Raw genomic sequence first — 24,457 nt, 5'->3', positions numbered from 1 at the left:
CACTAAAATTTACTGGCTCTGAACTTTGGTGTAATGAGAAATGTTAATATGGAGACTTTTAGTAATTGGATATTGCTAATGAATTTGAACTGACCTAAGCTGCAAGCAACTGGCGAGTGAAGGATTCTGTTTTAGCAGATGGATGGGAACTGGATGGGGTAAAAAATAGAGGAATACATCAGCACAGAACGTTTAACACCTTAACTAAGGCTTATTACACACTAAGGTGTATTACTCAGTAACTACAGGGACTTCTGTACTGTACTGGTGGGGTTATTTTCAGGTAATAGAAGTGTGTAATAACATTGCTGTTTGGACATAGGCTGTTAAAGGGGATAAATAAAGATGCTGATGAGTGGTCTGATGTTTGCCCACTTGCTAACACTTTGCTATATGACACACTGATGCAAATTTGCCTATAGTACCTATAAAGGCCTATTCCAACAAGCACCCACTGCTGTAAAAGCAGCTTTTGTGAATTTTGACAGCATTTCACAGCAGAACCACCTCCTTTAATAAAAGCTTAAATAGGTTTATTTCAGTTGTCATGAAAGGATAATGTGGACGTTGTATAGCTTTATGAATATCACACACTTTAACTGTAGCTGTCAGGTCTACTCAGGGTTTTTTTTAATACTCCAAAGCTGAAATTGCTAAATTATTGTAGTTCTTTGTAAAACAAACTTGAAATATGAAGTAAGTCTTGTTCATCTCTCAGTTTCTCGTTTCATTCTGGTTTCTTTTGACCTAGAAAGGAAAAAATAAAACAATGGTTAAATGTTTCCCATTTTTCGAGCTGCATAATTACTTCACTTGACTGACACTTAATGTAATTCTGTGTTTTGCAGAATTATGCTGCTCCGCAACAACACGCTGCGTATCGTCAACTCCAGCCGTGCTGACGAGGGAAGCTATGTGTGTCTGGCTGAGAACCAGTTCGGCTCAGCCGAGATGACCACCACACTGCTCGTCAAAGGTACAGCGTCTCTGCCAGCTTGCTACATCCCTACTGTGCAAATACACAAGAAAATACACACAGTGATAGCTACCAGGGAGGAACATGCAGACGGCTGCCGTCTATAGATAGACATGCAGACAGACATGCAGTCTATCTCCATTTATTTCACCATAATGCCAATTTTGATAATGTTAAAAAAAAACTAAGTAAAAAAATTAATTACATTTGAACTGCAAAAAAATGCATATGGTGGTGCTGCTGCCACATTTTCAAAGGAGACACCGCTTGTTAAGTCATTAAACCTGTAAAGTGCAACACCTGAAAAGCCAAAGAGAATCTACTGAGACGACAAGACAATATAGTGAGACTACAAGACAATATAGTGAGACTACAAAATAATATAGTGAGAGCACAAGACAATATAATGAGACTACAAAATAATATAGTGAGAGCACAATACAATCTGCTGATACTACAAGACAATATAGTTAGACTACAAGACAATATACTGAGACCACAAGACAATCCACTGAGACTACAAAAAAATATACTGAGACCACAAGACAATATAGTTAGACTACAAGACAATATACTGAGACCACAAGACAATCCACTGAGACTACAAAAAAATATACTGAGACCACAAGACAATATAGTGAGACTACAAGACAATATAATAGGACTGCAACACAATATACTGAGACCATAAAACAATATACTGAGACTACAAGACAGTATTGTGAGACCAAAAGACAATCCACTGAGACTACAAGAATATATAATGAGACCAAATACAATATACTGAGACTACAAGACAATATACTGAGACTACAAGACAATATACTGAGACTACAAGAAAATATACTGAGACCACAAGACAATATACTGAGACTACAAGACAATATACTGAGACGACAAGATAATATCATCAAGGGGCATCAACATATTATTTTGTGGCCACTAGAAACTTAATTTGTGGCCTTGTTATATTATCTTTTGGCCACGTCTCATTACAAACAACCATCAAGCCACTTTAGAGGCTCCGTAGCAAAGTCTTGTTACAGTAGATTTTTTTTTTACATATTTAATTTCATCATCCCACTATGAAAAAGCTGGTGGGCCTCATTTTTTCTGACAAACCAGAGACCACCTTGAAGCAGCAATTATACAAGACATTTGCAGTGGCTGTGGGTTTTACGCACTTGTGGGGTACTTTGTCACGCGGCCACGACTCGCTCTACGCGCCCGAGGCTGTACACAGCATGATGCTTTCCTTTCTTGAGAGAGCGATCACATACCACTTCAGTCGACGACTGACAACATAAAAGTCTCCCTAATGGCGAATCTGCCCCTGTTCCTGTTATTAATGCAGCACCTCGGGATATTTTCCTCTTTGTTGTCCAGAGGTCCCGCTGAACATGCTTGGTGGTGAATTCATGTTTGTAATGGGATGTTAATATGGGCATTTTGGTTTGCTGTGTTTGTATGATCTGGTGATGCACCCTGCTGTTAGCAGCTAAAAATCGTAATGCTAATAAATGTATTATATGTTACTAACTAAAGAGATCTGCTCCTGTTCTCTGCTAGCAGTACTGAGCTCAAAGGGTGTCTATACACCAGGGAAAACACGGAAAGAGATAATCTCCTTTGATTTGTTTTCAGATTTCAGTGTTATAAAAAAGAGGAAACCAGCTAAGAAGCTAAGGATGCTCTAAAAAATCAAATTGCTCTTTGATTTCTTACTCTGTAGAACGCTGCTGTCTTTATTTGCATGCTGTGTAGCATCTGCTCCATGTGTTTAAGTGCAGTCGGCAATGGGTCTGTGCTGGTTTGATGTGTCTGGAGCATGGTGCAGAAACCCTGCTCCATCACTCTGAGCCCCTTTGACCCAGAACAGCATAGGTTTTATACCGTAGTGTATAAAGAGAACCATCTCATTTTGCCAAGCCAATGACCTCCTCCATCACTCAGTGCTACCAGTGTATGTGCTTCCTCCGATCCATTTAGCCAGCCATCCACATCTTTCCAACCTGCTGCTTTCCAACACATCACTGGACAGAGGGAGGGCCACCCTACCCACCAAGAGACTTCCAGCCACAGATGGCTGTGGCATCACTGGTGCCAAGACCACTGCTTAGACAGTTGCACCACTCAGGACCACTAAGAGAAAACCTTGCCTGAATTAAATAAAATATTCTCAGCATATCTACTTATGTCCAAAAGTTTGTGGACACCCCTGATAATGAATGCATTCAGCTACTTTAAGTTGTACCCATTGCTGGTGACACAGATGTGAAAATTCCAATAGAATAGGACTCTCTGGAGCAGATCAACAACATCATAACCCTATTGGCACCATGCTGCCTAATGTAAGGCGTGGGCTATAGAGGGGTATAAAGCCCCCCAGCATTGAGCCATGGAGCAGTGGAGAACGGTGTTCTCTGGAATGATGGATGGTGGAGCTCCATCCAGTACTTTTTGGATGAGTTGGGGAGTTGGGGATGATGAGGTGGGGTGGTGATCATCATCATCCAACATCCTGACCTTACTAGAGCTCTTGTAGCTGAATGCAATCAAATTGTCACAGCAATCCTTCTTCAAATTCTAGTAGAAAGCCTTCTACCCTGGACAGTAGAGACTTGATTTCAGAAGAAACAGTGAACAAGCAGGTGTCCCAATACTTTTGTCCATATAGTGTATTAGTACCACAGTGAGAGAGAGCAAGCTCAGTTATACTCTCTTGGACTCCTGGCCTCACCTAGAAACGAACCTAAGACCGTCTGATCTGATGATAGGACCAGCGCTTGGACAGTCATGCCACTCGGGAGCCTCAGAATCGCGATATGTCTAATATCTGTTTTCTGTACAAATGAGCCACTGCTCAAAATGATGGAACAGCACATCTGATCTCCACAAATGCGTCCCCATCCCTCACTGTAATGCAGCATCTTTCCCTTCCTCTGAAACACACAGGACAGAGTGAGTTATGAAGGCTGCAGCAGTCTGCAACCAGGCACCCTGAGCGCTCTTCTCCCAGAGCCTTGTTTGTTAAGCCCTGTTGTGAGATGACAGTGTGACAGCCTTGTCCTTGCAGAGGCCATGAAGGTGGAGCTGAGCCCGAAGCGTGTGGAGGTGACGGTGGGGGAGAGCGTGGTGCTCAGCTGCAAGGCCACACACGACCCCTCGCTCGATGTCAGCTTCCTTTGGCTGCTCAATAACCAGCCTCTGAATGCCCAGCAAGGCGGTGGCCACTTTGAGTACATCCGAACAGTAAGTGGTTCTCTGTGATATGGCGTTGCTTTTGCTGTAGAAAACCCCATTCCACTGGACACGCTGGTGTTTTCCTCTGCCCTGTGGATGTATTGATCTCTTTAGGATCAATTATTTCTAAGCTATGTGTTATTCAGCACTTTTCCCTCAAGTAGAATACACTATAATACACTATATGTCCAAATGTTTGTGGACACTCTTTCCAGTGAACGCATTCAGCTACTTTCTGCACTCATTGCTGACACAGACACTGTAGAGACGCACTGCCAATAGAATAGGACTGTCTGCAGCTAAACCTGAACCTATTGACACCATGCTGCTTAACACCAGGCGTGGGCTAGTGAGTCATAAAATCCCCCAACATTAAGCTGTGGAGCAGTGGAAGGACTGTGTTCTCTGGAATGATGGATGATGGTGCTCCATCTAATACTTTCTGGAAGAGCATCATTCAACATCCTGACCTCATTAATGTTATTACTGCTGAATGCAATCAAATCCTCACAGCAATGCTGCTCCAAAATCCAAAATCTAGTAGAAAGTCATCGTCTCTGGACAGAAGAGACAGTTACTCCAACAAAAGCAGGATCAACTTTTTAATACCCTTGATTTCAAAAGAAACGAATTAGAATGAATGAGCAGGTGTCCCAATACTTTTGTCCATATAGTGTATTTTATATATGGATTTTAGTGTATTTTTAATATGGATTATGATCCACTTTGACTGGTCTCATGTTATTTATTGGTTTGTTTACCAGATTTATTCAGTTTATTGTTTTTATGTGCATCTTAATACACACCCTGAGCATATGGCCTTCGTTGGTTTTGTGGAATACGTGTACTTTAAATAATGCCTTTTTGCACTGCACCCAAATATACTGCACTAAATGTTAAATATGAAGTTATTCAATCTGTGGCTGGATGGAAATGGCTATGCATTAGACCTATAACGCACTGCTGTGGTGCAGAAGCTGTTAATTTATGGCACAGTGCACTTACGTAAGGAGCAGGGAGCTGGTGCTGGAAAGGAAACCACACATAGGCAAAACATAAGCATATGGCAGTTACTGTAATGGTGTAAGACACTGCTTTCTTTATCACCCAGTACACGTCTGTCTATAGTACTACAAATAAAAGCGAGTCCCACCTCCCACCTCCATCTGTGCTGGGCTTGGTCACATGCGAGCAGTTAGAGTCACGGTTCCTTATTTCGACCATGGCACATTGCACCAGATCTCGCATTCAACTCAAGTGAGAATCAATGGGCTGAAAGGTCAGTCAGACCTATATGTCACCATGATGAAAGACCTGGTGTGAATTAGGCCATCATGTTTCTGAGAGGCTCGAGCATGTGACAGATGAGCCCATAGCTTTCCCTGCTGGACTTAGAATGTCATACCTACCACTGAGACGCAGCACGAATTCTGCCCTTCTGAAAGAACAGAGAGTTGAGAGGGTAAATGTCTTGGGCATGCCTTGCATTTTCTTACAAACACTCTGTCTGTTGGCGGTTACATTATATATATATATATATATCAGCCATAACATTAAAACCACCGACAGGTGAAATGATGATGAACATTGATGATCTAGTTCCAGTGGCTCCTGTCAAAGGATGGATCTACATATTCGGCAGTAGGTGAACAGTCTTCAGTTCTTGAAGGTGATGAAGGTGTCAAAGCAGGAAAAATGGCCAAGCATAAGAATCTGAGACACTTTGACAAGAACCAAACTGTGATATTCTAGGCAATGATTGGGTCAGAACATCTCCAGAACATCAGGCAGGTCCTTTGGGGTGTTTCCAAGTACCTGCCAAAGATGCTCCAAGGAAGAAACGGTGAAACAAACAGTGAACCAGGGTCATGGAGACCCCACCTCACAACTTGTTTGGATGGAGCGAGTACCTGGACAATATTAGGCCTTTAATGGTTTTAATGTTGTGGCTGATCCATGTATATAGCCTTTATTGTTGTCGTAGAAAATAATGGACCTCAAAAAAATCAGATTCATGAAGTGTTTTGATCCAGTGGATCAGGGCCGATCCAGGTACATTTTAATGGAACGGGAATTGGCTATTTTAATGTCAGTCCAGTTCTGATTTTATGTTTTAACCACGCTGTTCAGAGCGCCATCTGGTGTCTTCAAGGTGCCATTGACGGACACTACAGCCCAGTCGGCTGCAGCAGCAGCAGTGCGTGCGTTCTCAGAAGGTAAATAAAGGAGTTGAGGTTCTGCAGTGTGGAGCTATTTTACAGTGGAACCTGAAAAAAGACCATAATATCTGACCCTTTATTAGACCCTCACTGAAACGCTCTGTTTTACCAGCGGCAGAACCGGAGAACCGCTTGCTCACCTTTCTCTGTTTATAAACCAGCACTGAAGAACCCGTTCAGAACTGAGTCGAGGCTAACGCTAATGCTAACACACACACACTATAGAAACCTTAATCACACACACAGCACATTCACCCACTATAAACCAGTTATTACACACCAGTAGAACAACAACCACAGATACCAGTCCAGAGTGTGTACCACTACACACACTCATACACACACACACACAGGAAGTGATCAGACTGCAGTGTTGTAAAGGAGCTGGGAGCTGATTGGTCAGGGAGGAGATCAGACTGGATTATCAGATATTAAACACAATAAAACATCATTTTAAGAAAAGTCTCGACTAAACTAAATCAGTCAGTCCAGAATGTCTGATTATAGAATCTGATACTGAAAATAAATGAGCCGATTCATCAGCAGCTCGTCTGATCTAAACTGTGGTTGTGTTATTTAAACACAAAGATCTGATCGGTATCCACTGATACTCAGCATTAATATCCATTAAACGATTTTGTAGGTATCTCAGTCAGCTGGGACGAAGATCCTACTGCCCAGTTTTCCAGTATCGATTCTGCACTCCAACCTTGGAGAGAGTCCAATATCGCACAACCAGGCAGGATCACAGGCGTGCAGTCATCGCGTCTCTGATCGTGCTTCTCAAGAACTTATCAACGTTCTAATTGGGATGCGTCCCTCACCAGGGCCACTGCAATTGGGTTCAAACCAACTTGTATGCCCTCAGTAACAGATCAGGGCCCTGCTCAGGCTTCTCTTCAGGCGTTAATATGGCTCCACTCACTAACCCTAGCGGTGATCATCTCTCAGCTAGAGAGCTGCCACACACAACCTCTAATTGGGTTCCGAGGCGTGAAGGATTGGCTGATGGTCCCACATTCGGAGGTCGCGTTAAGCCTTACTGGCATTAATTGCGTTTTACTGGATGGAGAGGGCAAATGGGAAAGGACTGACTGGTCAGGAGTTGCTCAGTGGAGACATTAGGCCTGACTTTCAGTCATTTATATCTCTTGATGTTAGCCATGTATCCACTGCAGTCGCTTCATTAACCTGTTACAACGGTGGTTTTATTCAGTTCTAATTTAGCCTTGGGGATACATGGACTTTTCTTGTTTCTCATGATGTAGAAGTAATGCTAGCGTCAGGCTTCTTAACGTGCAGACTTGCCTACTCAGCAGAGTGTGCATGGGCTAGCATGAGCATGGAGCACAGGGGGGATACCTATAGCACTTTTTCCTTCACATAAAGAGAAAACAAAGAAAAGGAGAAAGATAAAGCCCTGGAGGACTCGATTATTTTACAAACCTGGCCTTCTCTGTAGATTGTGGCATGAGACAGAGACAGAGAGAGAGAGGGAAGAAGCAGTGATTTCCTCTACCGGCCAGTGCTGCATTTTTAGCGACAGATTTTAATGGGTCGGGTATTGGCTATTTTAATCCCAATCCAGTTCCGAGTCTGTGTTTTAACCACGCTGTTCAGAGCATCATCTGGCGTCCTCAAGGCGCCATTAACGGACATTATCCCCAGTCGGCTGTGGACATTGAGGTTCTGACAGTGGAACCTGAAAACAGACCATAATATCTGATCCTTTATAAACTTCTCACTGAAACGCTCTGTTTTACCAGCGGGAGAACCGGAGAACCCCTCGCTCGCCTTCCTCTGTTTATGAACCAGCACTGAAGAACCTGTTCAGAACAGAGTGGAGGCTAACGCTAATGCTAACACACACTATAAACCAGTCATTACACACCAGTAGACCAACAACCACAGACACCAGTCCAGAGTGTGTACCACTTTTCCTCTACTAGCCAGTGCTGCATTCTTAGCAACAGATTTTAATGGGTCGGGTATTGGCTATTTTAATCCCAATCCAGGGCCAAGTCTGTGTTTTAACCACGTTGTTCAGAGCGCCATCTGGTGTCCTCAAGGTGCCATTAACGGACATTATCCCCAGCCAAACCTGGCCTTCTCTGTAGATCACGGCATGAGACCGAGACAGAGACAGAGGGAAGGTGGAGTGATTTCCTCTACTAGCCAGTGCTGCATTCTTAGCAACAGATTTTAATGGGTCGGGTATTGGCTATTTTAATCCCAATCCAGGGCCGAGTATGTGTTTTAACCACGTTGTTCAGAGCGCCATCTGGTGTCCTCAAGGTGCCATTAATGGACATTATCCCCAGCCAAACCTGGCCTTCTCTGTAGATCGCGGCATGAGACAAGACAGAGAGAGAGACAGAGGGAAGGTGGAGTGATTTCCTCTACTAGCCAGTGCTGCATTCTTAGCGACTGTGCACTGTAGACAGCAGAGTCACGCCCAGCTTTCTGATCCATTGCACTGTAATTTTAATCAGTCCCTGTGCTAAACAGCTGCCTATAGACCTTGAAATACGTCCAGTCTTGCCCCGGGTGTTTCTCATTTCCGCAGAGGGTCGAGATGAGGGAGAGTAATAGTGTGCCGGCTTCCGAGAATAGCAAGAATCTCTTAAGCCACAAGAGCCAATACAGAGAGTAAAAGCGGGCCATTCCTCAGGTGTCAGCCACTCACAGGAAGTCTATTTCTCTTTCTGCGAGCTTTTTTTTCTTTTTCCTACTCCTTCATCCCTTTTTCTCTCCATTTAGCAGTCCTCCACGGCAGACTTGATGATCAGAAGCATCCTGCTGAAGCACGCGGGGAAATATGGCTGCCGGGTCCAGACGAGTGCAGATACGGTGCTGGCCGAAGCCGAACTGCTCGTCAGAGGTGAGCCCATTAGCTGAAAGTCCATTTCCATTTCCTCCATCTGGAGCTACAAGCTTAGAGCAGCTATTAAACATTTAAAATGTGGTTTATCAGGAAAGACATGCTGTTCGAAGTCTGCTTCTTTACTTTTACACTGGCAAGATAATGTAGCTAGGTAATGGAAACGTACAGTACAGGGTAAGTGTCACAGACCAACCTTCATGCGTGTCATTTCCAGTCAAAACATCCATTAGGAACGATAAGTACAAGCTACTCATTTTCCAGCATCAGGAAAAAAAAAATAAAAAATTCAACAAAATATTACAGAAAAGACTCAACGCTTGAATATGATCAGATGTCAGGTATTGCAGAAGTTAATGAGTTCACCCTGTTCTTTTATTACAGTTTTTTTATTCTTTCAGAGTTTCTGAAGGGAGATTTTTCCACACTCCTAAAGTTCAAACCTTAAAGTTGGAGCATTTTCAGTTTCTCACCATCCATGATGTTGAGGTCTGGACCCTGGGAAAATCAATTGGTTCACCTGTAACACCTGTAATGATATTATTTTACATCTGAAGGCAGCGTGGAGCTTGATTTTCTCCTCGCTCAAAAATGAAAAATTTAAGTGCTGTGTATCTGATCTGGCATTTTGGTGGTGTCTGAGTAGCTGAGTCTCTTTTACCACTTATTTTTCTTTGACTTCTGAAAAATTATTAGAACATTTATATGTCATCTCACCATTTGGACTGGAAATGAATGCAGTATGGACTCTGGTTTTGCACAATACTGTAGAAAATGTACATAAAAATGATAGTGAAAATAACTAAAAGATGCAAATGCACACACAGTAGAAAAGTTTCGCCAATAGAATAGGACCTTCTGGAGCAGATAGCTTGTAGCATTAACCTATCGCCACCATGCTGCCTAAAGCCAGGAGTGGGCTAGAGGGGTGCAAAGCCCCCCAGCATTGAGCTGTGGAGCAGTGGAAGAACTGTGCTCTCTGGAATGATGGATTGGGATGAGTTGGGGAGCTGATGATGAGGTGGGATGGAGTGGTGATCATCAACCAACATCCTGACCTCACTAACGCTTTTATCGCTGAATGCAATCAAATCCTCACAGCAATGCTCCTCCTCCAACACCTAGTAGAAAGTCTTCTTCTCTGGACAATAGAGATAGTTACTCCATTTCTTTTTTTTAAAAAACCCTTTGATTTCAGAAGAAATCAAGTAATGAACGAGCAGGCGTCCCAATACTTTTGTCCATGTCGTGTTTGAGCTGTATGACCCAGAACAGGTAGAAAACTAAAAGAGCTGTATAAACAAGGCTGAGGCGATGACTTATTAGCAACTCTGAGGCCAGTGTGTGTAAAGTGAGCCGCTCCAGGATGGGAGTGCAGGTTGCTGGGGATGCAGTTTGCTCTTGCTTGTTAGTTGCATTAGCCTCACTGCACCGGTGCAAAGCTGGGGAGGCACACTTTGCACACTTTTCCAAACATCTTGTGCCAATTTGATTACTTTTATTTTTATTTATTTTATTTTTTTGGCTAAACTGTTTAAAAAAATTGCTGAGGAGTAATGTTGGCTGACCTGAGTGTGAAGGAAGCACACAGCAATTAGTAATGAACAATAACTGTGGCTCGCTTGCTTCCCTGCAGAGCGTGGGAGAACAAAGCCTGCCATCAGCGCCGGCTCTTTAATAGTAACGGTAATGATTATCATGCTTTTATTGTCATGGCGTCTCAGAGAATACTGGGGCTTAAAAAATAAATAAATAGATAAATAAAAAAGCCACATGCCGCGCTGTAGAGCCGTAATTATTCGAGTATCAAAAGTTTGTGTTTTGTCAACCTCGTATTTAATTTATTTAATTAACTTTGTTAATTAGCGACCTTCACAGTCGGACGAGCACGGGATGTGTTGCGCGGTGGATGTGGATGTTTTGCCGGTGCTTCCGAGCGTAACAGACAGGATAGTAATTGTGTGCACACCTCGATGACAGCACCGTAATGGCCTGCCTCTTGCATCACATTCAGCTGCTCGAACCACGCTCTGCATCAGCCTCTCAGTGTTTGCGGCCCGCCAGGTGCTACGCAAATAAGTCTCAGTGCTGTTTGTGCATGCTTTTAGCATATACACTAAATTGACAAAAGTATTGGGACACTTGCTAATTTACTGATAAGAAACAGTTATCATGCCTTTGTTGGAGTAACTGCCTCTACTGTCCAGGAAAGAAGACTTTCTACTTGATTTTGTTATATGCACTAAATTGACAAAAGTATTGGGACATTTGCTAATTTACTGATAAGAGACAGTTATCATGCCTTTGTTGGAGTAACTGTCTCTACTGTCCAGGGAAGACTTTCTACTTTCTACTAGATTTTGGCATATGCACTAAATTGACAAAAGTATTGGGACACCTACTCATTCTCTGATAAGAAACGTTTTTCCTGCCTTTCTACATCACTACTGTCCAGGGAAGACTTTTTACTTTCTACAAAATTTTGGAGTAGCTTTGCTGTGATTATTTGATTGCATTCAGCAACAAGAGCGTTAGTGAGGTCAGAATGAATGTTGGATAATGATCACCACCTCACCTCATCATCCCCAACTCTCCTGGATGGAGCTCCACTACCGTCATTCCAGAGAACACAGTTCGTCCACTGCTCCACAGATCCTCAATGCTGGGGGGGGGTGTTATAGAGGGTTATACCCCTCTACTAGCCCACGCCTGGCATTATTAAGCAGCATGGTGCCAATAGGTTCATGCTTATCTGCTTGAGAGAGTCCAAGCTGGGCATGTGTGTTTCATCTGTGTCAGCAACAGGTACAACTTAAAGAAGGGGTGTCCACAAACATTTGGACATTGGATTTGGATTTAATGTCTGTTCTTGCAGTTTTGCGTCAGTTTTGAGCGCCATCAGGCGCAACACCGCATTTCCATCACCCGCCATAATGTACGTTTTCCATGGGTAAATAACTGGCGGCCCTGTTTATTTATTTTATTTCTTTATTTTTGTTTAATTAGTGTAATTCCTCCTTTCTGAGCCCTCAGACAGACACCCTTTTTTTTTATATCCCAAACCAGACTTAAAAGAGTAGCCCCCGCTACTGCTTCCATGGTGACGTGCAGGGCATATTAATGGGCATGCAAATGCGCCTTTCAGCGCAACCTTTTAACGCACCCTTCCCAGGACCGCAGAACATTGGGCTTTCATTGGGCACAGCTGCTGTCAGCCTCTCCGTTACAGCTGTTTTCCCTCTGAGCCGGCTGCCGCTCGCAGCGCCCTCAGATTACATTCACATCTGAAGGCTGAGGTAAACATATGCTTGGCAGTTCCAGACAGAATAAAGCGGCCACCGCACAATCATGGCTAACAGAGCTGGCATTGTGCCTGACAGAGAAAAGAGCAAGAGAAATGGAGAGAGAGAGAAAAGAGAGAGAGAGAGAGAGAGAGAGAGAGAGAGAGAAAGAGAGAGAGAGAGAGAGAGAGAGAGAGAGAGAGAGAGAGGGGGAGAATAAAAAACAGATTCAATGTTTCTTAATCAGCCTGAAATTCTTGGCAAAAGATCTGTGTCATTCTAAATCCTGCTGTGGTTAAGTAAGTCTTTGTGCGCTTGCTTGCTTGTTTGTTTGTTCGGAGATTACAACTGGGAATTGAATTCAGCCCCATATGCGCGCACCGCTTCCCCGCACTATATGCATGTTCGTGCGCGTCGCCTCTGCGGAGATAAAATTTAATAACATCAAGGTAATGGCAGTAACCCAATAAACCAATTTGCGAGGACACGATTCTTACTCCTCTTATCTGCCCCTCCCGAGACGGTGCGTCCAGTCCATTCAGTCCAGTCACGTCACGCTTCCTCCTCCACGGTGTTTGTCTGCAGGCCCTCCGGGACCTCCTGGAGTGGTGATTGTTGAGGAGATCACGGATACCACGGCAACGCTCTCATGGAGCCACGGCGTAGACAACCACAGCCCCATCACCACATATAACCTGCAGGCCCGCAGCCCCTTCTCTCTGGGCTGGCAGACAGTCAAAACAGGTACGTAAAAGTTGTCAACTGCTTGTGTGGAGTTAGAGATGGACGATCAGAAATCAATCATTTGACCCTGTTAAAGCTCCACTGACTGGAACAGGGACAATAGCTCCGCAGCTGCTAACTGCACTGTGTAACTCTGGTGATGAGGGCAGGACAGAACCCGAGTCTCATTAGTGTAACATCCTGTAATACTACTCTTACCGATCTGTATCTCTCTCAGCTTGTCCAGAAATGCATGTGTAAAGCATGTCCTGAATCAGGATGTTGTTATTAAATGATTAAATTATTAATCATTACTATATCAACTTCAGGACTCATTGTACGGTACTTCTTGTACTTCTTTTAGGTGGGCGTCCAGCAAATCCCTCACATCAGGTCATAGTATACCCACTGTAATACACTGTGTACCTTTGCCCACACACCACTACACCAGTGTGTGGGTTTTTTTCTTACGTTTTCTTCCTTCGCAGCTGAGAGGACAGCTTCTGGACAGCTTCTGGACAAGCCATCACACTAACCCCGCTGGCCTCTCCCTTCCCAAGGTCACTGTTACAAAGGAGCAAGCATCCGTAATGTGCTGCAGAGAGTGTTGTTCCAACTACGAGCATGCAGCGATAGCTTAATGGGCTCTGACTCCTCCAGCGCTGCCTTTTTTTCACGGTGCAAGAAAAGCTTACTCGACACCTTCGCACTGCCCTGCTCCTCTCACCCTGTTGAACGCGTGCTGGAGGAGCCATCATGCTCTGGCCTGTGTGGAGTGCTCACTGGCCCTCTATTAAACGTCTGTTGTGCTTGTAGTAAATGTCATTGGTTTAAATCATATGCCAAATTAAGTCCTGGGTTATTACCGTATTAACCTTTCGCTCCTCTGAAATTATGAGCCTTTTTTTTCTCGAGTAATTTGGAAGATAATGTAATTGAATCCTTTGGTGTTTATTTTCCGACAGCCTGCGAGGGGTTAAACGACTCTGTTTTGTGTACCTTCAAGGTAATACCACCTGTAATTATTCCCTGATGTCAGAGGACAGCTGCTTCATAAGTGTCTATTTACTTAATCTGTCTGAGTCCTGGAAACAGCACGAGCATTAGTAGTCTTGTTGCTGCTTCTGACTGTAGCTGGATCAGTCAGACTCCCATTCACACAAATGCTTTCCCTATGATGGGTAAAGTGAGAGAACACATGAGGAGAGAGTGAGAACTCGGTTGACTGAGTGCTGAAAGGGAGATTAGCAGGAGGATGGCTGGAAAGGCGCTTTGCTGTCAGTTCTCTGCAAACACTGTTATCGGCTTGCGCTCCAAGAGCACCGGTCTTAACAGAGCCGCCAAATTTACACAATTTCCCCATTTGCTGATAAATGTAATCTATCAGTCTAGACACTGGTTGATGGTTTTGCATTGGAACCTTGAGGCTAATGTAGCTATCAAGTAATGGAGGCTTATTTCAACCAATTAGCATCATACGAGCTGCCTAAATGCCTAAATCACACGCCTGCCGTACACCGTGTTGAATTGTTCATTAATCTTCAGCAGTCTTAGAGAATGTCTATTTATAGCCAGATAGCAAGCATATCGCTGCTGTCCAATGAAAACCTTGTATCTTCATTTTGGCCTGTTTCCTCCATCATTTGCACAGGCCTGTAGCTGCTTCTGTACACTGTGTAGATCAGTCTGGATGAACAGACCAATAGAAATGCTCTTCTGGAGGTAGCATTCTGGAGATGCATGGTTTTCATTGGACAATACGCTGGTCTGCTGGCTTGATAAGGTCAGCACCCCACTGAGTGTTTGCCAGGGCTGGGCCACCCTCGGACCACCCAGACAGCCTAGCTGCAGCGTTGTCTGTTGTTCTCGATATGAGGCAAGAACATCTAAAGATCCAAATGTAAACAAACATGGACATGCGTGATGGGAGATTTGAGAGGTTCTCGTGATTAAATCTTCCTTTCATTTCTGCATGAAATATGAAGTAGACGTTTACAAATTATATGATCATATGATTTGTAAATGTCTACTTTTTAACAGCCAGGTATACATGAAAAGCAGTAGAAGCAGATAGATGTGACTGAGTGAAATATATATTTAGAATTAGACAAATTTATTTATCTGTGTTTTAAAAAAAGTGATGTTGGGATCCCAACTTAGGAAAGAATAGACAAAAGAAAAATATGAATAAATCTATGTCTTATACAGTGGGGGGAAGCCAGTCAGCTAACTTTGGTACATTTATCTCTATGTGAATTAATATACATGGTCCCTGATAAATAAATAAACAACAGCTGTTTAAAACAATTGTAAAAAAGTGTGACAGTACACAGGGACAGTATATATATATATATATATATATATATATATATATATATATATATAAACAGATATTAATCACTACATACTCTGTTTTACAGTTTCGAACAAACTTATTTAATCCCCAACAAAATACACAAACTGTCAGCTGTTTGCAATAAAGCAGTCAAACAAGACCAATTTAAATATTTAAATAGCTCAACACAACTAATAGAATAAGTGACCAACATGTTATTACAAACTTCTGTTAGTTGAGAACAGCTCCACCAGTTTGTACAGAAGTCCCTGTAGTGAGAGATGAGAGAGAGAGAGTAATACACCTTAATCAGAGTCAGTTTCTTTGTTGGAATTTTTTTTTTTTTTGAAGATTAATAGATGCCTTAGTAAAATAATTAAATAGCAAAAAAAAGAAAGTTAGTTAAAAAAATTGTTTTCTTTACTTGTGTTTGTATTTTATTGAGCTTTACTTAAGTATACTGTATATATGTATGTATGTATGTATGTATGTATATACAGTGGTATGAAAAAGTTTAGGCACCCCTGATAATTCTGATGATTTTCCTTTATAAATAATTGGTTGTTCAGATCAGCAGTTTCAGTTAAATATATCATATAGATAGGATTTACAGAAAGTGTGCAATATTTATTTAAACGAAATTAGGCAGGTGCATAAATTTGGGCACTTTATTTCAACTCTCAAATATCACTGTATTCATCTGCTATGTGATATATTTAAGGGCAGATTAAATACTGTGCTGTTTCTACTGCTTTACTGCTGCACTAATAACTGTCTTTTGTCTCTATAGTAGTTTGGCAAACGAGCTGTTAATGCTTCTTGCAAACTATCCTGAGGGATGTACGCGGTACAGTCAAAATGTGCCCTTTAAAGCGTGCTTGTAAAACTCTGGGATTTGCTGGGATTTACTTATTCAGCTGGAGTACATTTATTGTGCTACAGCCTTAGCGGTGCTGACATGCAATGACTTCCAAGTTGAGGGAGGTGTAGATGAGAAGCCGAACGTGTCCCGACTCACAGCGCTCTTATGTCACAGAGCGTTGTTCTACCAATCTGGAAGAGACTGGCAGCTCCTTGGCCGCGAGATATAGCCTCGCATTAGCAGAAGGAGCATACAGAGGTCTACATGCGAGCATTAATAATTCATAGTGCTGAATTGTGAGGGCTGTTTTTGCGTTTTGGGCTGAATCGTCTCAGGCATGGAAGAGAGTCAGTGGTGTCTTTAAATCAACCTTGACAAGTGACCATAATGATGTCAGTTTGACACTGGGTTTTAATCCTGGTCTTTATGACTCAGCATGACTAGAATTTGGAGATAATGACAGCCTGTGTTCATGGACAAAAGTATTGGGACACCTGCTCATTCATTGATTCTTCTGAAATCAAGGGTATTAAAAGAGGTGATTCTGCTTTTGTTGGAGTAACTGACTCCACTGTCCAGAGGAGAAGGCTTTCTACTAGATTTTGGAGGAGAAGCATTGCTGTGAGGATTTGATTGCATTCAGTGATAAGAGCATTAGTGAGGTCACAATGTTGGGTGATGAACTCCGAAACTCATCCCAATCCATCATTCCAGAGAACACAGTTCTTCCATTGCTCCACAGCTCCTCGGGAGAGTATCAACGATCCTGAATGTTCTCCATTACTTGACAGTTTAACTGTGAACTGATGATGTGTCTGTAAAACATTATGTCTTCGGAGACACTGTTCACGCTAATCAGTCTTTCTTGAGAACGGCCTGCGCCAAAGCACCTGTGAAACCCACGCTTGTAATCTTATCTGCTTTATTAAAGCATATTCTGCCAGTTAGCTCTGGGAGAAGTCATTAACACAGATGTTCACTTACTTTTTCTAGCCTGCACTTTGAATAAGCACTTAACCTCTTAACACAGTGGGGCTTATTACACGCTAAGATGCATTAATAGTAAGTAACTATTAATAAGGGCATATGTAGAAACTGGTGGGGATATTCTTTTCTAACAGACGTTTGTAATTACAATTACATTTTCGGCCCGCCAGCGGGACATACGCTGTACAAGGGGTCAATGGGTTAAATAAAAGACAAGACAACTATTTGTATTTCATTACAGAGAGATTGTACTTAGATAATGATCAGATCACATTTTTTATTAATAAAAAATAAATATAAATTTTATATTCATTTATATTTAAGTATAAATATTTTTTTTAAATAAATATATTTTTAATAATCAGTTCAGAAATCCAGGTCATTCCTGTGGGGTTCCTATTCCTAAAGGGTCATTCCTAAGGGTTAATACTTCACAGTCAGTGGTGTTGTGTTCTTAATATACTGACCCTATAATAAAATACTCAAGAAATTGTGCTGGGATGTAATTTACCATAATAAAGATTACATGCCCTCATGCCGCCCATCCTTTTATGTGACCCCCAGATCCAGAGCCTGTGACTGGAGACATGGAGTCTGCCATGGCCGTAGAGCTGAACCCTTGGGTGGAATACGAGTTCCGGGTGGTGGCCACCAACGCTATCGGCACAGGAGACCCCAGTGCACCGTCCAGGGCAGTCCGAACTAAAGAAGCAGGTGCTTATCCTTTCATCACTTACACGTTATTTGGGTTTCAGAAGCCAAGACATAAAACATCACTGGAAACTCGTTCTGAATTCATTGTTTTTTAATTTAATAAATCAAATGAATGACAGCCAGTGCATACCCACAACATGCCTACAGAAGTGTAGCCCTGCCCATTGCCACTGAAGTTCTAAGGAGTGTTTGTTTCAGACTGGGCTGCTTTTTGAGTGAGGCGTAAAAAATGGCAGCCAGTCAGAACAGAACTCGTTTACATATATCCTGCGGGACTTGGGGTCCCTGCCCTGCTCTGTTTCAGGTATCCTCAGCCCCAACCAAGCCTGAATCAGCTCATCAGGTTATCATCTTAAGATCTGAGAGTTGAAATTCACTGTTCTTAGGGGTAAAGAGAGGTTGGGGACTGGTCATATGGGCAGTGGTGGATCAGCGGTTAGAACCCAGGCTATTGAGGACAGGGTTGTGGGTTCGATACCCAGGCTAGGCAAGCTGCCACTGTTGGGCCCTTGAGTAAGGCTGTGTGTGTGTGTGTGTGTGTGTGTGTGTGTGTGTGTGTGTGTGTGTCTGTGTGTGTGTGTACTACCACAGATGGGTCAAATGCAGAGGACACATTTTGCTGTACACCGACAAATACGTGCACCTTATGTGGAAATAAATGTCATAGTTTTTATTACATAAAACTGTGACTTAAAAAGTCAGATGTGGCTTTCGAGGACTGAAATAAAACACATGAACTATATTAAAGGTGCAGGATATAGGCCATAGATTGCTGTAACACATCTGGAGGTGTCTGGAGGTATGACACATCTGTGATCCACTCTATTCAGTGAAGACAGAAGTCTTTATACACCGCAGCAGCGATGGTGAGAAGGAATAAATGGAACGTTGTGAGAAATGAAAAGCCGTCATGCATCTGTTTGCGTTACAGGGCATGTCTTAAAATGTGGATATTAATGGAAATACAGATGGGAGGCAAAAAAAACCCTTGAAACTTGAAAGCAATGTTTTAAAAGTTGCCACAACAACTGTTGTTCCTCACACTGTGACAAGACTGTGATCAGCACGTCTAGCCATTGTCATAACAGCGTCAATTCTGTTGTCTGGGTGCCGCTTGCAAATCGAATGTATTGCCAGATTCGTCATCAGATATCACAGAGAGAGCGTGTTCGTGAGAGAAGTACTGTTGTAAAACACTCTTCTATTTTTTTTCACTCCGTGGCCACAGTGAAAATGTTCTCCTGCAGAATTAAATAGATTACAATTGGACAAACATGACAGCGCTGAAAAGAAATTCACTGGAGAGCAGAAGCAAATAGCATCTTGATTTCTACCCTTGACGAGCTCGACACCCTCCAGCTGAGCACAATAGTCACCATTTACCATGTTTATATTCTCACACTCCGGGGAATGTGCAGTTATGCATCTGAAATCGGGCTGCGACGCATTTCTGGTACAGCGGCCTATGACCAGCGTGACCCTATCCTATTTTAATTGGGGGAGAAGCGCAAAATAAGCCGCTTACATGAATTTCAACGAGTTGGGTGTTTGAGTTAAGGCAGCTGGGCACTCGTGCCTGGAGGCGAAGAAGCTGCAGAATTATCTATTTATGGAGAACAAAAAACCTCGGCTTGCCACCGTTTGGATCAAACGTGGGGCCGCAAAACTCGCCTAAAAATAGACAATAAATGTGATTCAGTTGATTTTATTTATTTTTTTGGTCTTTTCAGCAGCTGCAATCCATACCTGTAGCGCGAGCTTTGCAGCAAAGGCTAGATCAATTGCTCTTTGTATATGTTATTGCTTTCTGTCCCGGATTCGTCAAGGTCAGCGTTTTTTACAATGTTTGCAGTTTTGCAACCCTTGGTGTTTTCACTTGTCTGGAACCACCTGTCAGATATTCTTTGACTGAACACATTTGCCTCCTCCCCTCCTCCCCTTAAGACACACGAGCTGCCAGTTTCTGTTTGCTAAGCAAATCAGAGATTCAGTTCTGCAAGAAAGTGACAGTCGAGTCGACCGTGGGTGTACCTCACCCACATGGGCTGCCAAAGAGACATTAATTAGTCAAAAGTAAACAATGGATTCATCAAAGCCTGCGTCCCACTACTGGAATTTCAAGCCTCGTGATTAATCGTGAAAGCAAATCATTCATCTTTCCAAAGGAATAGGCTGTATAGGCGTCTCACTTACAACCCGAAGCAATTATTTTGCACTACAATGCCCAGAAAACAAGGGGTCGGCCTGTCAGATCTGCAGCTGTTTATTGCTATGCTGGAGCACAGTGAACGCTTGTGTGTGAGGGTATGGATGAATTCGGGAATTCTTGCCAGATTATACGGTAATCTTGACAGCTTAAAGAAAGGCTATAATAGTGGATTGTAATTGAACAATACAACAAACACCATGCTTACACCATACACATGCAGTGATGTGCAGAAAATTAGTGTGGATTTATTGAAATAAATAAATAAATAAATAAATAAATGCTGGATTTGCATAACTAAAGCAGCCCACACAGCTGCATTATACAGTATTTGACTGTGTGGGGTCTTCAGGCCTTCAGGGCAGCAGAATTTAATGCATGGCAGTGTGTGGGAATCATCGTACCTGTTCCAAATATATCACAGTATCACAGCATTTCGTGATAGTTACGTTTTTCGAAGTAAAGTTAATGAGGACTGTGTACTGCTACTCAGTATTTAGGGAATGTCTTATGCCTGATCCACAGTACAACATCTCAAAATACAAATTAGGGGGACCATATGTCCTCTTTTTTTGGGATGTGTTGTACTTAATGGTGTAAATTGTTGAGATTTTGCATTGATTTAACCTCAGCGTTCACCACAAATTCAGTGTTTGGATTTTTACAGCTTTAGGCATCTGTTTATGCCCCGCCTCTCACCACCACTATTAATCTACATGTACCTGCATCTGCATCAACCATTGGTCAAAACGCTGCCGACCACGCCCTAAAATGTCTAAAATCAAATATAGATCAGTTGAAGTTTATCCAAGTTTTTATTTCTTTGATGTTTTTCTTTAATATTTTTTTACATTGGCATACAGAATAAAAATAGAAGAATAAAAGTAAAGCTGTGTAAAGCTGTAAAGTAAAACTTTACTTGTGAGACATCCAAGCTGAACTGAAAGGTGATGATTTGGTAGTATAGGCTGTGGTTGATAAATATATATATATATATATATATATATATATATATATATATATATATATATATATAGAATAGCATATATGCATTATTTTAGAGGTATTTAACTCCTTCCTACCCTCACACACAAACACACACTGATACAGTTTCACAGCTTAGGCCTACTTGAAGCCTCCCAGCCATGACATCCTAACCACAACGCACTCCCATGTGTCCCCAGGGTGCTCTTTTTTTGAAAACCAACATATGGTCGCCCTAATACTGTGTTTACATTATAGGGGTGAATAGTTGACTGTGTAAACCAGACATTCCAGGTTGAATGAAAGTGCAGTGATGGCCATGGCATTTGGCAATATGTGTCAAATGTATGAAGTGATTTTTTATTTATTTATTTATTTTTCTTTTTTCTTTTTCGATTTTATATATTTTTATTTTTATATATTTTGCCTCTTTGATTTAGAACAGGAGAGACTAAAGTAGGCCAATTTTGATAATGAACACTGGGTTAACAAATTCAAGCGCAAAAACATGGAAACATAACATCTTCATCTAGATCTTCATCAAAGAAATTTCTGTGTTTTACACAATTTTCACTTAGTTTAGTGTATAAAAATTATATAGCTGAATGGTGGTGTAGCCATTTTTAGATACCGGAACTACTTTCACCCCAGCACAATATGTGGTATCATTCCACGCACCATGATTCAGTTTGAAAGAAAGAATAGTACTACAACAGCGGCCATGTAATTTTTAAGCTGCTTATGAGGCTTTCTGATAGATGTTTAAAGCAAATAAATGAAGATCTTGGCAAACATTTACTGAGATTACAACGTTGTCTGTTAGCAACATTAGCCTGTCATTGTAAGCAGGCAGCATGTACCATCAGTCACCAGGAGGGGGCCTGGCCAAGTCAGTAGGAAAGCTGGTGGAGCTGGAGCAAAGAACTCCAAGCCCCAGAATTCACAGCGTTAATCAGTGCTGACCAGACCCACCTGTGTGGCGCGGAATATATATATATATATATATATATATATATATATATATATATATATATATACACCCAGCCAGACGACACACTACCCCATCGCGCCTTTGTAGAGGGGCAAACGGTAACAGTGGGTCTGAGTTGCAAACAGTGAGGAATAAAAACAAAAGTAAGAGCTGAAAAAGAAAGCGTTTTTGTTGGAAAACGTTTGGATTAGCCTTTGTTGGGAAGACGCCAGTCCTTGTGTTTCCTTTGTTAGTGTTTCCCCACCCTTTTGACCTGTAGAGCTGTGGTGGTGCAGCGGTAACACACTGGGCTTGCGTCGCCAGGGTTGGGAGCTTGAGCCCCACCATGGCCACGTAGCATCACTAAGCACCAATCCTGTCTTCACTTCAAACATTCACCATTTGTTACACACATGATGTCAAACCCTTAAAAAAGTAGATTAATTAAAAAATAAATAAACAGGCTGCTCTCGAGTCCAAACCCCACCCCACACTATACCACTATCTCCCATTGCAAATTAAAAAAGCACACATCAGATATCAAACATGTCTCGACTGATCATCTGGGATAAGGGGAAATTATGTTAATTAAAATTGTCACCAAACTGTTCCTCTTAATTATTATTAATAATAATAAATAATTATCTCTCTCTTCATAATTGAGCTCCACAAGTTTGTGTGTCATTAATTCTTTCTTCTTCTCGTCTGCAGTTCCGTCCGTAGCTCCAACCAACGTGAGTGGTGGGAATGGGCGCAGGCATGAGCTGGTCGTGTCTTGGGAGGTAAGCCTGCCGTCAGCGTGAGCCATGCACACCCTGCAGCGAGCTCATGCTATGCTAATGTCTGTGGCATAAAAGGCCTGCTGCTCCTGTCCAAATGGATTCTCGCTGCTAATTGACTTCAGCGTTCAGGATTGGGTCCAGGCGTAATTGCTGCTTTCGCAGCTTCCAGCTCAGATGATCACACAACGTTGCTCAAAACCACTTGGAACTGGCTGCGTTTGGCCATATTTGGAAGATGACTGCAGGTCCAGATTGGCGGGGTGATACTGTTGTTTATAAAGACTAAAAACACTGATCGATGGTGTTGGTTTATGGTTTTTGGTTTATGATTTTTAGTGCAGCCATCAGGAATATTAACCCTTTGAAGTTATCGTCAGAAAAAACAAAAGCAAGCGGACAAAATCAATTGCTTTCCCTCAGAATTATGTTCTTTCACAAGAGTGGATTCTAAAATAATAAAAGTAATTAGAAATTTGCATATATATATATATATATATATATATATATATATATATGTATTATAATATAAAAAAGGAGATGACAAAAACTATAAAGTATACATAAAATATATAAATAAAACCTAATAAATTATATATATTTTATTTAATTTTTTTTTAATGTAACATTTATTTATATATATATATATATATATATATATATGTATAATTTATTTAGTTTTATTTATATATTTTATGTATACTTTGTAGTTTTTGTCATCTTCTGACTTCAAAACAAACTGAGAAAAGTTCAAAGCTCAAAGCTGTTTATTAAATTATGGTAACATAATTAATTACATAACTCACTGTGCAATTAAATATTTGGATATGTAAGTCGATTTGAATACTTTATATTACTAAAACACAAAACTCAAACTTGACTTCTAATTATCACACTTTATGCTCACTTACATACATATACAATATAACCAAAAGTATGTGGACACACCTCCTAATTATTGAGTTCAGGTAGTTCAGACACATCTATACACCCTCCACAGACTCCACAGGAGCTCAGTCACTTTAATCGTGGCAGTGTGAAGACCTACCAGACTGTAAAGTAAAGCGTATTGATGATGGTCCAGAACTGTTTTTTTTTTTTCAGTATTTGGTATACACTATTTGTCCAAATGTTTGTGGACACCCCTTCTAATGAATGCATTCATTTGCACCCATTGCTGACACAGATCTGCAGTGATGGATGGGGCGCCATCCAATACTTTGGGATGAGGTGGGGTGGTGATCATCCATCACCTGGACCTCACTAACGCTCTTGTTGCTGAGTGCAATCAAATCCT

At 41.8% G+C, this 24,457-nt stretch overlaps 1 protein-coding gene across 4 annotated transcripts in view; it reads left to right on the top strand.

The window, feature by feature from the left end:
• The window catches only part of cntn5 (contactin 5), a 324,354-nt gene that overhangs the window by 281,794 nt on the left and 18,103 nt on the right, over positions 1 to 24,457 (top strand). For all 4 annotated transcript variants that reach the window (XM_072694549.1, XM_072694548.1, XM_072694547.1 and 1 more), the window contains 6 exons: positions 849 to 976; positions 4,053 to 4,228; positions 9,199 to 9,319; positions 13,186 to 13,344; positions 18,072 to 18,221; positions 23,093 to 23,163. In XM_072694549.1, the coding sequence (XP_072550650.1) occupies positions 849 to 976; positions 4,053 to 4,228; positions 9,199 to 9,319; positions 13,186 to 13,344; positions 18,072 to 18,221; positions 23,093 to 23,163 (805 nt within the window). The remainder of the gene's footprint in view (positions 1 to 848; positions 977 to 4,052; positions 4,229 to 9,198; positions 9,320 to 13,185; positions 13,345 to 18,071; positions 18,222 to 23,092; positions 23,164 to 24,457) is intronic.

This window comes from Salminus brasiliensis, chromosome 13, assembly GCF_030463535.1.
Source record: "Salminus brasiliensis chromosome 13, fSalBra1.hap2, whole genome shotgun sequence".
Taxonomy (NCBI): Eukaryota; Metazoa; Chordata; class Actinopteri; order Characiformes; family Bryconidae; genus Salminus; species Salminus brasiliensis.
Note: the sequence above shows the minus strand (reverse complement) of the source record. Positions and strands in the feature narration are given on the sequence as shown.